We start from the raw sequence: 13688 nt of genomic DNA, 5'->3' as shown, positions 1-13688 counted from the left end.
GTCTATGGAAGCTATCACAATGATTGATGCAGCTAGATCATGGATTTATAATAATAGACGAAAAAGTGATATCAAATGGCAGGCCAAGAAAAATGCAGCAATAGTTAGAGTGTTTCCAAGATTTTTTGCCATGCCTCCACGTGAGGCAGAAAATTTGTTGATTTTTGTTTTTCAGAATTGTTACTCTACAAACCTTTCCGTGACATAAAAATAGATATTGGTGATGACAATAACTCTATAATATCAAATTGGGAGACATTTAATTATAATCCATGGCATGTGGAGCGAACAAATAATGCAGAAAATAATGAGAATAGTAGTGATTCAGAAACTGAAGAAAATGGATTTGTTCATGGAAACACTACAAAGCATGAATGGGAAATCATTTCCAGATTACATCATGGTCAATTAATGCAAGTTTCTGAAATAGATATGTTGGGAAGAAGATATATTGATAGGCAAACAAATTGGTCTTTTGGATATCCAGGTGATGAATACACATCTCGAGCAATCAACTTCATCAATATAGTGAGAGATAATGGATTCCATATATATAATGATGTAGCATAACATATCGATTACAAAAGCCTTAGTGGAAAACAAGAAAAAGCATTACGCATTATTATGTCACACTATTCTAGCGAAAAAAATGTGACACCATTATATATGATAGTTCAAGGAACAACAGGAACAGGAAAGTCATATCTCATTGGTGCAATCAGTAAATCTCTAAAAAATGCAGCTATGCCTAATCAATCTCCCCTTTTACTGCTTGCACCAACCGGTGTCGCAACATTCAACATAAGTGCATCCACAATTCATTCGAAGTTGAAAATTCCAATAAAAGATTTTAGTGAACTAGAAGGAACAAGATTAACACGTTTTCAAGAAGAAATGTCTCCTATCAAATACATATTGATTGATGAAATGAGCTTCATTGGAGAGAAGTTGTTGGAGAACATAGATTGTAGACTTCATCAAGCATTCCCAGAAAATAGTAATCTCAACTTTGGAGGTAAATGCACAATTGCAATTCACTATTATTCAAATTTCATTGCTATCTCTAATCGGAGGCAACTAATTTAGATCTCCAACTAAAATCACAGAAATACCTGGAAAAAAATGAAAAATACTAATGGATATATTATAAATTGACAGTATAAAATTTTTATACATATACTTTGCATTTATAATATACTGTCAATTTAAATGCAAAGTATATGTATAAAAATTTTATACTGTCAATTTATAATATATCCATTAGTATTTTTCATTTTTTTCTAGGTATTTCTATGATTTTAGTTGGAGATCTAAATCAGTTGCCTCCGATTAGAGATAGACCAGCATATGACAGCAACAGACGAGCAAAACTATTGTGGGAAGAGTTCAAAATTGTGGTAACGCTGGAAAAAATATTTAGACAAGATGGAGAAGATATACAACAAAAGCAATTTCGTGAACTATTGACAAACATGAGAGAAGCACACCCTACTATTAATGATTGGAAGTTGTTAATGTCAAGAACAAATAGTAATATTACTGCACCAATGAATGAAGAGTTTGACAATAACGTTCATTTATTCTCCACAAATGATAATGTTTACAATCATAACAGAAAAAAATTATATTTACTAAAACAACCCGTGGCACGCGGTGTTGCAACAAAATCTGGAAATGTTAGTGCAATGGAAGGGAGTTTGCAGGATGAACTTGATATGGAATTACTGATCTCGAAGAATGCAAGAGTAATGTTAACTATTAATCTATGGATAGAAGCGGGTCTTGTAAATGGAGCTTTAGGATATGTTGAAAATATTGTATACAAACCTAGAAGTATGCCACCAGAACCACCAACGTATGTAATGGTTAAGTTTGATACTTACTCTGGAATACCATTCGATGCTCAAAACCCACAAACAGTTCCTATCAGTGCAACACATAGAGGATCTACGACCCAGATACCATTGAGATTGGCTTGGGCAATGGCAATACACAAATCACAAGGTCTAACACTTGAAAAAGCCACAATTGATATAGGTCCAACTGAAAGAACAAGAAAGACATTTGTAGCTATCTCTTGTGTAAAGTCCTTAGAAGGAGTACGAATAATGCCACCATTTACATATGATCGATATGAAAAAATGAAAAAGGGAAAACAAGTTGAAAAACGCAAAAATGAAGAAAATAGACTGAAAGCTTTAGAAATAAGTTATTGTAACATATTATCATAACCATTCTATTTTTTGTCTAAAATTTTTTAAATTTATTTAGCTCATGTCAATATACAATAATCTTGTAATTTTTGGTTTTATCGAGCTTATTTTACTCAAATGTACTACATCTATATGGTTATGTCATAATTGCTTAAATGTTTATCACTGTCAATTGTTTTTATATACCATTATTTACTATGCCACTGCAATTTGTAGATGTAAGGTGGCAAAACTAAATCTTTCAATAAATTACTTTTGTGTTGCACAACAGGGGTCACAATTCAACAATAAAAATATGTTAAGACATAGGACCATTACAGTTGATCACATGTTTGAACATAATGATCTTCAAATGATTCATAATGCAGAAAGAACTGCCTTTTTGTCTTCCAAAAGATTCCTACAAGAGAGAGACTTAATTACTTTTCGACCACCAGCTCTTAGAAACTCTAATCAGTTCTACAGAGATCCTGAAATCACAGAATTAATCAGTTGTGAACATTGTGATCCAACATAAGTACAATTTGTTCCAGGAGAGGTTTGGTTTGACTCACCTCCAATGAGACCTGAAATCAATTATCAAACTATATTCCAAGAAAATGGGCCATTGTATTTAACAACAATGCTTAGAGGACCACAGATGAGTACTATTGGCCTATCAAACCTACACTATCATGGACAACTATTTCATATGCAATTTGCATCTCAATCAGATAGTATATGGAATCAACAACTCATAGATAGATGGGGCCCACAAGGAGTTTTTTTAAATATACCATATTATGAACGCATACCTAAGATTGTCAGAGAACAAATTCCAACATGGACACAAACAATTTGCAAATTCTATCCAAAAATAAATGAAGACACTAGTGCCTGGCATCTCCACCGACGCACCTTTGAGCACCTATATTGGTTTGACATCATCGATCTTACAACTGAAGATTTGATTCCGATAAATGCTATCTAGACTACAAATGTTAGTGACTTTAAAAAAAATAAAGTACCAAAAGCGGGATTTAAGTTCTCATTACTTTTAGTTGAAAACACTATTCAATACTTATCTCATCTTACTCAATACTTTAAGTTCTTCAATTTTTCTTATTCAATACTTATCTCATCTTAAAATGAAAACACTATTTATTTCAATGATCTATTTGAGAGGTATTATTTTTAACTTTTGATAGTATTCAAGAAATAAAGTTTAAAGGTTACAATAAATTGGGATTTAATATCGCAGAAGAATGCAAATATGGTAGCCATTATCTAATGCATGCAACAATATTTTTTCACTTTTTATTTTAAAAAATAGAATACAATTTCAAAATTCCATTGTATGAGTCCTTACTAAGAGGTTGTGATTTATAAAGTGCCTCATCAATATTTTCTTCCACTCTGTATGTTTGTTTCCTCAATATGTAAATTCATATAAAGAGCATTACATAAAAAAAAATACTAATTAGCGAAAAATAAAAACCTGAGGTAAAAAAACTACAACATTTAGAAGCAACTTCATTTACTATATTTTCATAAATTTTTTATAATTTTTATAAAATATTTACATACTTTGATCCATAAATTATTATTCAAACCCAAAATATTATAATCATATAACATTAAAAACTATACCAAACCCACAAATATTGTAATCATATAACATTAAAAACTATACCTTAATTGAACATTGAAAGTACCACCAATCTAACTTAAAAAACTTAAACATTAAAATTACCACTAATCTAACTTTAATCTTAATTTTTATATCATCCACTAAAATTGAAGTTCTCTAACCATCATGTTTTCTATATTTTTGAGAAAAATGTTGTACAACATTTGAATATGTTAACATGTTGCAGGTTTGATGGAGGATAAAAAACCCAAAAGCATGTGGGAAGACCTACCAGAACAATTGTTGTTAATGATTATAAGAAAATTGTCTACCAGACATTTGTTAAGAATGAAATTGGTATGTAAGAGTTGGAAAGACATCCTTTCAAAACCTGATACTTTGGGAAACATATTTTCAGAAAATTTTCCTCCAAAAAGTAATTTCTTATTGCACTTTTTTCCGTTTGAATCAACAAGGATAAAATCATGGGTCATGGAAGGTGATACAAATTTCTACAGGGTACCTACAACAAAATTCTCAAAGTATTGCAAATGCATAGAGATGATATCCAATAATATGTATTGTTGCTCAAAATGGATAAAAGATTTTGATTTCAATTTCTACTTATATGACAAATCAAATGCAAGTACTCCATCTTGGATTGAACTTTCTTCTATAAGAGATATCACAACAACAATACGTACTGATTTTATGGCGACAAGTTATGTCTTCTCCACTAATCAGCTAATAATCTTGCTTGGACAATACTATAAGAACTGCAATGGCCGATGCTATATTGAAATTTATGAGTCAAAATCAGATTCATGGAATCAAATATATGTTGAAAATTCATACTATCCATTGGGAAGAGGTTTTTGTTGTAAGGGAATATTTTACTGGATGAGAAATCATACAAACAATGGCAAGATTGTTGAATTCAACTACACTACATTAACTTGGATGATAATTCCATCACCAACAATTACTTCTAAAAAGTATGCACCAATTGCAGAATTTGACTCTCATGAAGTACAAACAAAAGTTTATGAAAATTATTTTGATGTTATGATTCACTGGAAGAGTTTTACTACATCTTGGGAAATAGCTGGATGTGACAGTTGCATTGTGTTGGTTGACAAAGAATATCATCAAATGTGGAAATTAGAAATAGATAATGAAGAAGGTGAAGAGACATATAAATGGTCTCCTTTTCACATTGATTTACCTAAGAGAATTTACAGGATAGCAGTAAATAATAATGGATGCATATTAATTGTGGGAGAGAAAGTATCATTATACAATACTGAAGGCAAAATACTACAATCCATTGAATTAGAAAAGTTTGATCCACAACTTCTTATTGAAACCAATAAGTATGGAAATTATATACCATTATTTTGCATGCCTTTAGATTGTATGAATATATGGTGGCCATAATAATTTGTCCACTACATTGTATGAAAATAATCACTTATAAAACTTTATATTTTTCATGTGGAATGACAATTATATTGCAATTGACTTTATTTAATTTCAAATATACTTTTACATATGTTTTATTAGATGTTTCATATTGATTTATAAATAGTAAATATTTGATGATTCAGAGGGATTTTAAAAAAATTCAAAATATATTTGGTTTGTCTATTTCTAGTGTATTTTAACTTAAAAAATTCAAAATTTAACCCTAACAATATACACAACTCCCACAGATTAAGGAATAACGTAAATTAAATGATAATATTAAAATAATTATCATTTGCTTTTCTATTAATTATGGAACCAAATTTAACTCTAACTCTAAACTTACTTTTTACAATACATAAAATCGAACCCTAATCCTAACCTGACAATAAATCAATATTACAATTTTATAATGATTATGTTTTAATTTGGGTCAAATTGTTTATTTTTTAATAAATGTATCTTATTAAACTTAAATTATTTAGGTTAAATAAATTATTTTTAAATCGATTTAAATAATTTAAATGAAAAATATTATTAAATTTAGAAAAGTATTATTATTACTTATTATTCAGCCGATGGGGAAATTTTGGAATTTAAGTTTGAAGGAAAAATACTACAGTCCATTGAATTAGAAAAGTTTGATCCACAACTTCTTATTGAAACCAATAAGTATGGAAATTATATACCATTGTTTTGCATGCCTTTAGATTGTATGAATATATGGTGGCCATAATAATTTGTCCACTACATTGTATGAAAATAATCACTTATAAAACTTTATATTTTTCAAGTGGAATGACAATTATATTGCAATTGACTTTATTTAATTTCAAATATACTTTTACATATGTTTTTATTAGATGTTTCATATTGATTTATAAATAGTAAATATTTAATGATTCAGAGGGATTTTTTAAAAATTAAAAATATATTTGGTTTGTCTATTTCTAGCGTATTTTCTGTAAATAGAATAAATTGAAATTGGGGTTTTATTATTTGATGAGAATGTTAATATGATAACCTTTATCGTATGCATCCATCAAAATATTTATACTTTATATTTTGAAAATTGGAATATATTATGAAAAAATCATTGTATGTGTTATTAGTGAAGATTGAGGTTTTCAAAATAACTCATCAATATTTTCTTCCACTTTATATGTTTATGTTTCTTTGTTATTAACACAAAACAAAATAATTATCATCTGCTTTTCTATTAATTATTGAACCAAATTTAACTCTAACTCTAAACTTATTTTTTACAATACATAAAATTGAACCCTAATCCTAACCTGACAATAAATCAATATTACAATTTTATAATGATTATGTTTTAATTTGGGTCAAATTGTTTATTTTTTAATAAATGTATCTTATTAAACTTAAATTATTTAGGTTAAATAAATTATTTTTAAATCGATTTAAATAATTTAAATGAAAAATATTATTAAATTTAGAAAAGTATTATTATTACTTATTATTCAGCCGATGGGGAAATTTTGATCTCCCTCTAGATATATGTATTGGTTGCATGGGATTTTAATATTAATAAAATTATAGTGGTTCGCCACTTTTATAGAAAAAAATAAATAAAATTGAACAATATTTAATACAAAAATATTTATTATTTTACATTTCATATGATTTCAAATAAATTATGTGTTGCACGTGACAATGCTATATATAGAGAGATAGAGAGAGAGAGAGAGAGAGAGAGAGAGAGAGAGAGAGAGAGAGAGAGAGAGAGAGAGAGAGAGAGAGAGAGAGAGAGAGAGAGAGAGAGAGAGAGAGAGAGAGAGAGAGAGAGAGGCTTTAATTTTTCTATTATTTCAAAAACTTAATTTTATTGCTTGAAAAAAAAAGTAAAATAATATGTATTTTATAATTAAGTCGAGAGGCTTCTACAATGGCAACAAATTTATGCGTCAACATTTGGGGGTTTTCAATAATTTTGACGGTCATTTGGTTTTCAATTATTTAAGGTTTAAAATAATAATTAACTAATATAGAAAGTAAAATAATTAATAGATTAATAGATTTGGTTTTCAAAACGGTTACGAGACAGTTTCACTCCATTCGATAATTAAAAATTGCAAAAACAGTAATGCACCATTCTTCCAAGGGATCAATTGTGCAGTTTCATTGTGAGATAGAGGTATGTAATATTGTTTTACAGATTTCATATTGTTTTCATATTGTAGGTTTGTTGAATCTATTTTATTTGCAGAATCATCAGCATATTAATATTCAACTTTTGGAAGGTTATCTAAATTGATTCTTCTGTGTAGTTGTGTGAGGGGTGAAGATGTGGAGAGATTTACACCAAAACAACTAGGTTATCTTGAAGAAAATCTTGTGCTTGCAGCAAAGAAAGCTAGAGAGAAAGGCAAACATATTAATACGTGTATATATAGAAGTCTTAAAATATGAACGCCCAAAGACAGAAAGCAAGGTAACATTGACACAAGCATTTAATTTTCTTCTTAAAATAGTTGTTATCTATTAACAACATGAATTTTCCACACTTTATAATTTCAGTATGCATTGATCTCTAGTTTTGATTCTTAATATTTACCAACATCAATGTTTCAGATATGAAAACAAAATAAAATCAGTTTCATGTTACTGATGGATTGTAATATAAGATCTAAAATCGCGAAGATGAAAATAAATGAAACCAATTTTATCTTATAGGATCGTGGAAATATAATCCAAAATATTGATATTATAAAATGTTGCAAAACTGAATCTAGAAATCTACACATACTGAGTCTTCATCTCCTAAATGTGTTTACTTTGATCTTGGTTGTGTACAGGTAATTGGATTCCAACACAAGTGCTTTATTCTCAAGGAATGGGTGGGTATTACCTACAAATTCATTCATTTGGTTAAAGACATTAGATTTTTACAGTCAGATGATATCTTTAGAAGAATTACAAAATCAATAATATGAAAAGGATACAAATTCCAGCTAAACTTTGTAACACTAATATTTGTCTGTTCCATCCTGTAGCTTACAAATCTGGAAAACAGTGAAGAAAATAGTCTAAACGATTGTAACTGGGAGGGGCAAGAAAATGGTCTAAACAATTGTAACTCAGAGGGGCAAACTCCTCCACCTGCATTTCGTGTACCTCCATAGATTTATAAGGTGTTTACTTGCATGTACGATGATGTTGCTTTGTGGACGAAAGCACATATTTTTATACCATAAATAGATTTGCAGAAAAAAGTATCTGTAAAAAACCTTGTTCTGGCAATTATAGTGAAAAAAAGAAGTAAAAAAGTTATGGTGTGCACACTGAAAAACAAATTACTAAATCAGGTTCATCTTTGTAGTTTGCATATTGATATAACTTTTTGTCATAGATTGTGATTGAAACTTTGTTTAAAAATTAATTCTTTCATGTGATTGAAACTTTGTTTAAGAATGATAAAAAGAAAAAGTAAGAAATTAAAAAAACTAAAAAATAGATATCCTATTTTCAATTCATCATTTTATTTTAATATCTCTTTCGATCCATGAGGTTGAGTCCAAATTTACCAAAAAGATTGAATGAAAATAATGAGTAGTTTTAAAGAAGTTTAATCTACTTAAGAATGATAAAAAGAAAAGTAAGAAATTAAAAACTGAAAAATAGATATCCTATTTTCAATGCGTCATTTTAACTAAGTCACGAGTAGAGGAGGGTTGATCTAGATTGGGGTTGTAGAGGGATTCTTTAACATTTATTCATTTGTGAATTTTTCTAGGTTGACATTTATTCACTTTCAAAAGATTTAGGGTTTTTATATAATGTTTGGTTTTGTTGTATTTAATTTAGGGTTTTGCATTTTATATTTTTGTATATGTTGCATAGTATGTTTTCATTATCTTTATGAATAACTTCTTTTCAATTTTAATAAACTCATTTGAATTGTAGAAATGAGGAGATCAATGCATTGCAGAAGGAATTATTGATTCATTTAACAATTAAAAACAATGAATTTATTTCAATTTTAAAATCTGAAATGATTTGCATGCAAAAAGAAAAGGTAGAATAAAAATGTTATATGTCTAAATTAATTAAAGGTTATGAGTAAGATAATTTTAATTATAAGAAACTTTGAACTATTTTAAAATGTCTATATTTTAATTATAATAAACTTTGAAGCTATTTTAAAATGTATTTATTTCATTAGAGCAAAGCTTCACGGTAATTATTTCATAAAAAAATTCAAATAAGGAAAAACAATATTCATAAGAAAATTACATATTATTAAAGACTTTTTTAATATTTTATAAAAAATGACAATAAGTGTTATGAATGCATTATCCTACAATAGTCATCTATTTATAGCCTTACCATAACACTAAACTCTAATTAACTATAACCTTAACCCCTAAACCTAATCTCTCTAAATAAATGCAAACCCTAACCTAATCTTAAAGTTAACTCTAATCATATAGTTTTTAAATTTTCCAGATTATATCATAAAAGTTTAAACCCTTAATTAATTTTTTGGTTTGATTACCATTATTTGAATTTTAAAATTTGAATATTTTTTTTCATGCAAAAACAAAAAGGGTAGAATAGAAATTTTGTTAATATATTTAGATTGATTTCTTTTCTTTTTTCAATTTCACAACTAAAAGCATAATCTAACAATTTATTATCAATTAACTTTTACTAGTGCCTATAGAGTATAAGTTTAAGTTTTATTTTAAAATATATAAATAAGGAAACAAAATACTCATAAGAAAAGTACATAATAATAAAGATTCTTTTAATATTTTATAAAAATGATTATAAGTGTTATGAATGCATTATCCTACAGTAGTTGCCTACAAGACTTACCTTCAAACTAAACTCTAATTTACTATAACCTTAACCCCTAAACCTAATCTCTCTAATTGGATGCCAACCCTAACCTAACCTTAAAGTTAACTCTAACAATATAATTTTTAAATTTTTTAAATTATATCATAAAGGTTAAACCCTTCATTAATATTTTGGTTTGATTACCATTAGGCTTTGATAAACATTAAAAGCATACTCTAATCATTGTTTTAGTTTTAAATTTATTCTAAAACTAATTATTGATTCATTTAACAACATTAAAAAAAATACAAACCTTAACTATAATGAAAACCTTACCATAATAAAACCCTCACCTTGACAATATCTCTAATCTAGACCTGATTGAACTCTAAACCATAACTTGACCCTAAACTTAAATATAACCCTAACTTCACCCTTACTACAATCCTAACCCTAACCCTTAACACTAACACTTAACCTATGATACAAACCCTAACCCTTGAGATAATCCTAAACGTAACCCTAATCCTAAGCCTAACCATAATCTTAACCTTATCCCTAACCTTATCCCTGACCATGATATAAATCCAAACCCTAACCATTAGCCTAACCCTAACAATGATGTAAATCCTAACTACAATCCTAACCCTAACCCTTAACCCTAACTCTAACCCTCTATTTTAAAACCCTAAATCCAAAACACTAACTCTAACCCTCTAATATAAAACCCTAAATCCTAACCCCTAACCCTAACTCTAACCTTAAACCCTAAATCCAAAACCTAACCATTAACCTAACCCTAATAATGATGTAAACCCTTACTACAATCCTAACCCTAACCATTAACCTAACCCTTAAAGAGATGCAAACCATAACCATTAGCCAAACCCTAACCCTAACCATGTTGTAAATCCAAACTGTACCCATTGACTTAACCCTAACAATGATATAAACCATAAACATAATCCTAATCCTAACCCTAACCCTATGATATAAACCCTAACCATTAGCCTAACCCTAACAATGATGTAATCCCTAACTACAATCCTAACCCTAACCCTTAAAACCGTAACTCTAAGCCTCTAATATAAACCTTAAACCCTTAACCCCAATCCTAATGTTGTGATATAAACCCTAACCCTAAACACAAAACTAACCATAATCGTAAATCCTAATCCTATCCCTAATCATAATCCCATGATATAAAGCCTAACCCTAGAAATAATCATAACAATAACACTAAATACTAATCCTAACAACAATTGTAAACCTAACCCTAACCTTAACCCTAAATCCAAAACCTAACCATTAACCTCACCCTAACAATGATGTAAACCCGTACTGCAATCCTAATCCTAACCATTAACCTAACCCTAAAAGTGATGCAAACCATAAATATAAATCCAAACCATAACCATAACAATAAATATAAACCATAACCCTAAAAAAACTCCTAAATGTGACCCTAAATCCTAAGCCTAACCATAATCTTAACCCTTTCCCCAACCTTAATCCTAACCATGATATAAATCTAAACCCTAGCCATTATCCTAACCTTAACAATGATGTAAACCCTAACTATAATCCCAACCCTAACCCTTAACCCTAACTCTCACCCTCTAATATAAACCCTAACCCTAACATTGAGATATAAACCGTACCCCTAAACATAAAATTAACCATAATCGTAAATCCTAATCCCAACCCTAATCCTAAGTCCATGATATAAACCCTAACCCTATAAATAATCATAACAATAACATTAAATCCTGACCCTAACAATAATCATAACCCTAACCCTAACTCTAACCTTAAACCCTAAATCCAAAACCTAACCATTAACCTAACCCTAACAATGATGTAAACCCTTACTACAATCCTAACCCTAACCATTAACCTAACCCTAAAAGTGATGCAAACCATAACCATTAGCCAAACCCTAACCATGTTGTAAATCCAAACTATACACATTAACTTCACCCTAACAATGATATAAACCATAAACATAATCCTAATCCTAAACCTAACCCTATGATATAAACCCTAAATCCTAAGTATAACCACAATCTTAACCCTAACCCTAGCCTTAACCCTAACCATGATGTAAATGCAAACCCTAACCATTAACCTAAACCCTAAAAGTGATGCAAAACACAACTATAACCCTAACCCTACACATAATCCTAAGCATAACCATAAATCATAAGCCTAAACATAATCTTGACCCCGACCCTAACCCTAACCATTAACGTAAACCTAAGAATGATGTAATATCTATCTATAATCCTAACCCTATGATATAAACCCTAACCATATACATAACCCTTACCATAATTCTAAATATTAATCCTTTGAACCACGATCATAAACTTAACCATAACCCTAACCCTGATGCTAATCCTAACCCTAACATTGTGATATAAACCCTAACCCTAAATGTAAAACTAACCATAATCATAAATCCTAATCCTAACCCTAATCCTAATCCCATGATATAAACCCTAAACCTAGAAATAATCATAACAATAATACTAAATCCTAAGCCTAACCATTAACTTAACTCTAACAATGATATAAACCCTTACTGCAACCATAACCCTAACCATTAACCTAACCCTAAAAGTGATACAAACCATAACTATAACCCTAGCCCTAACCCTAACCCTTAACCTTGAGTATAACCCTATGACATACATCCTAACCCTACACATAATCCTAACCATAACCATAAATCCTAAGCCTAAACACAATCTTAACCCTAACCCTAACCCTTACTCTAGCCATTAACCTAACCCTAACAATGATGTAAAATCTATCTATAATCCTAACCCTAACCCTAATCCTATGATATAAATCCTAACCCTAGACATAACCCTAACCATAATTATAAATGTTAAGTCTAACCATAATCTTAAACTCAACCATAACCCTAACCATTGTGCTCACCCTCACCCTAACACGGTGATGTATAAACAACAACCCTAAACATAAAACTAACCATAAATGTAAATCCTAATCCTAACCACAATCTTAACCCTAACCCTAATCATGATATAAATCCAAACCCTAACCATTAAACTCACCCTAACAATGATGTAAACCCTACCTATAATCCTAACCCTAACCCATAACCATAACCACCCTAGCCCTGTGATATAAAGGTCCTAACCCTACATATAATCTTAACCATAACCCTAAATCGTAAGCCTAACCACAATTTTAACATTAATTGTAACACTAAACATGATGTAAATCCAAACCCTAACCATTAACCTAACCATAAAAATGATGTAAACCCTAACTATAATCCTAAACCTAATCCTTAACCCTAACCCTAACCACAATCATAACCCTAACCTTATGATATAAACCCTAATCATAGAGATAGTCCTAACAATATACCTGAAAATTAAGCCTAACTAGAACCTTAACCCTTACAATGATGTAAATCTAAACCCTAACCATTAACCTAACCCTAACAATGATGTAAACCCTAACTATAATCCTAACTCTAACCTTAACCCTAGACATAATCCTCACCATAATGATAAATCCAAAGCCTAACCACGATCTTAACCCTATCCCTAATCTTAATC

General features: G+C 29.5%; 1 protein-coding gene across 1 annotated transcript; it reads left to right on the top strand.

Moving 5' to 3' along the window:
- The first annotated feature begins 666 nt into the window (after window positions 1-666).
- LOC131055843 (ATP-dependent DNA helicase PIF1-like) lies at window positions 667-2231 on the top strand. Its single transcript, XM_057990166.2, has 2 exons — window positions 667-1015; window positions 1285-2231. Exons 1-2 carry the CDS (start codon window positions 667-669, stop codon window positions 2229-2231), a joined length of 1296 nt encoding a protein of 431 aa, XP_057846149.2.
- The last annotated feature ends 11457 nt before the right edge of the window (window positions 2232-13688 follow it).

Source organism: Cryptomeria japonica, chromosome 2, assembly GCF_030272615.1.
Source record: "Cryptomeria japonica chromosome 2, Sugi_1.0, whole genome shotgun sequence".
In the NCBI taxonomy this organism is placed as follows: domain Eukaryota; kingdom Viridiplantae; phylum Streptophyta; class Pinopsida; order Cupressales; family Cupressaceae; genus Cryptomeria; species Cryptomeria japonica.
Note: the sequence above shows the minus strand (reverse complement) of the source record. Positions and strands in the feature narration are given on the sequence as shown.

Excerpts from the sequence above, each read along its gene's own strand:
- LOC131055843 (XM_057990166.2), top strand. The coding sequence starts at position 667 with ATGATAGTTCAAGGAACAACAGGAACAGGAAAGTCATATCTCATTGGT. Across the intron at positions 1,016-1,284 it reads TAGTAATCTCAACTTTGGAG|GTATTTCTATGATTTTAGTT; the intron begins GTAAATGCACAA and ends ATTTTTTTCTAG.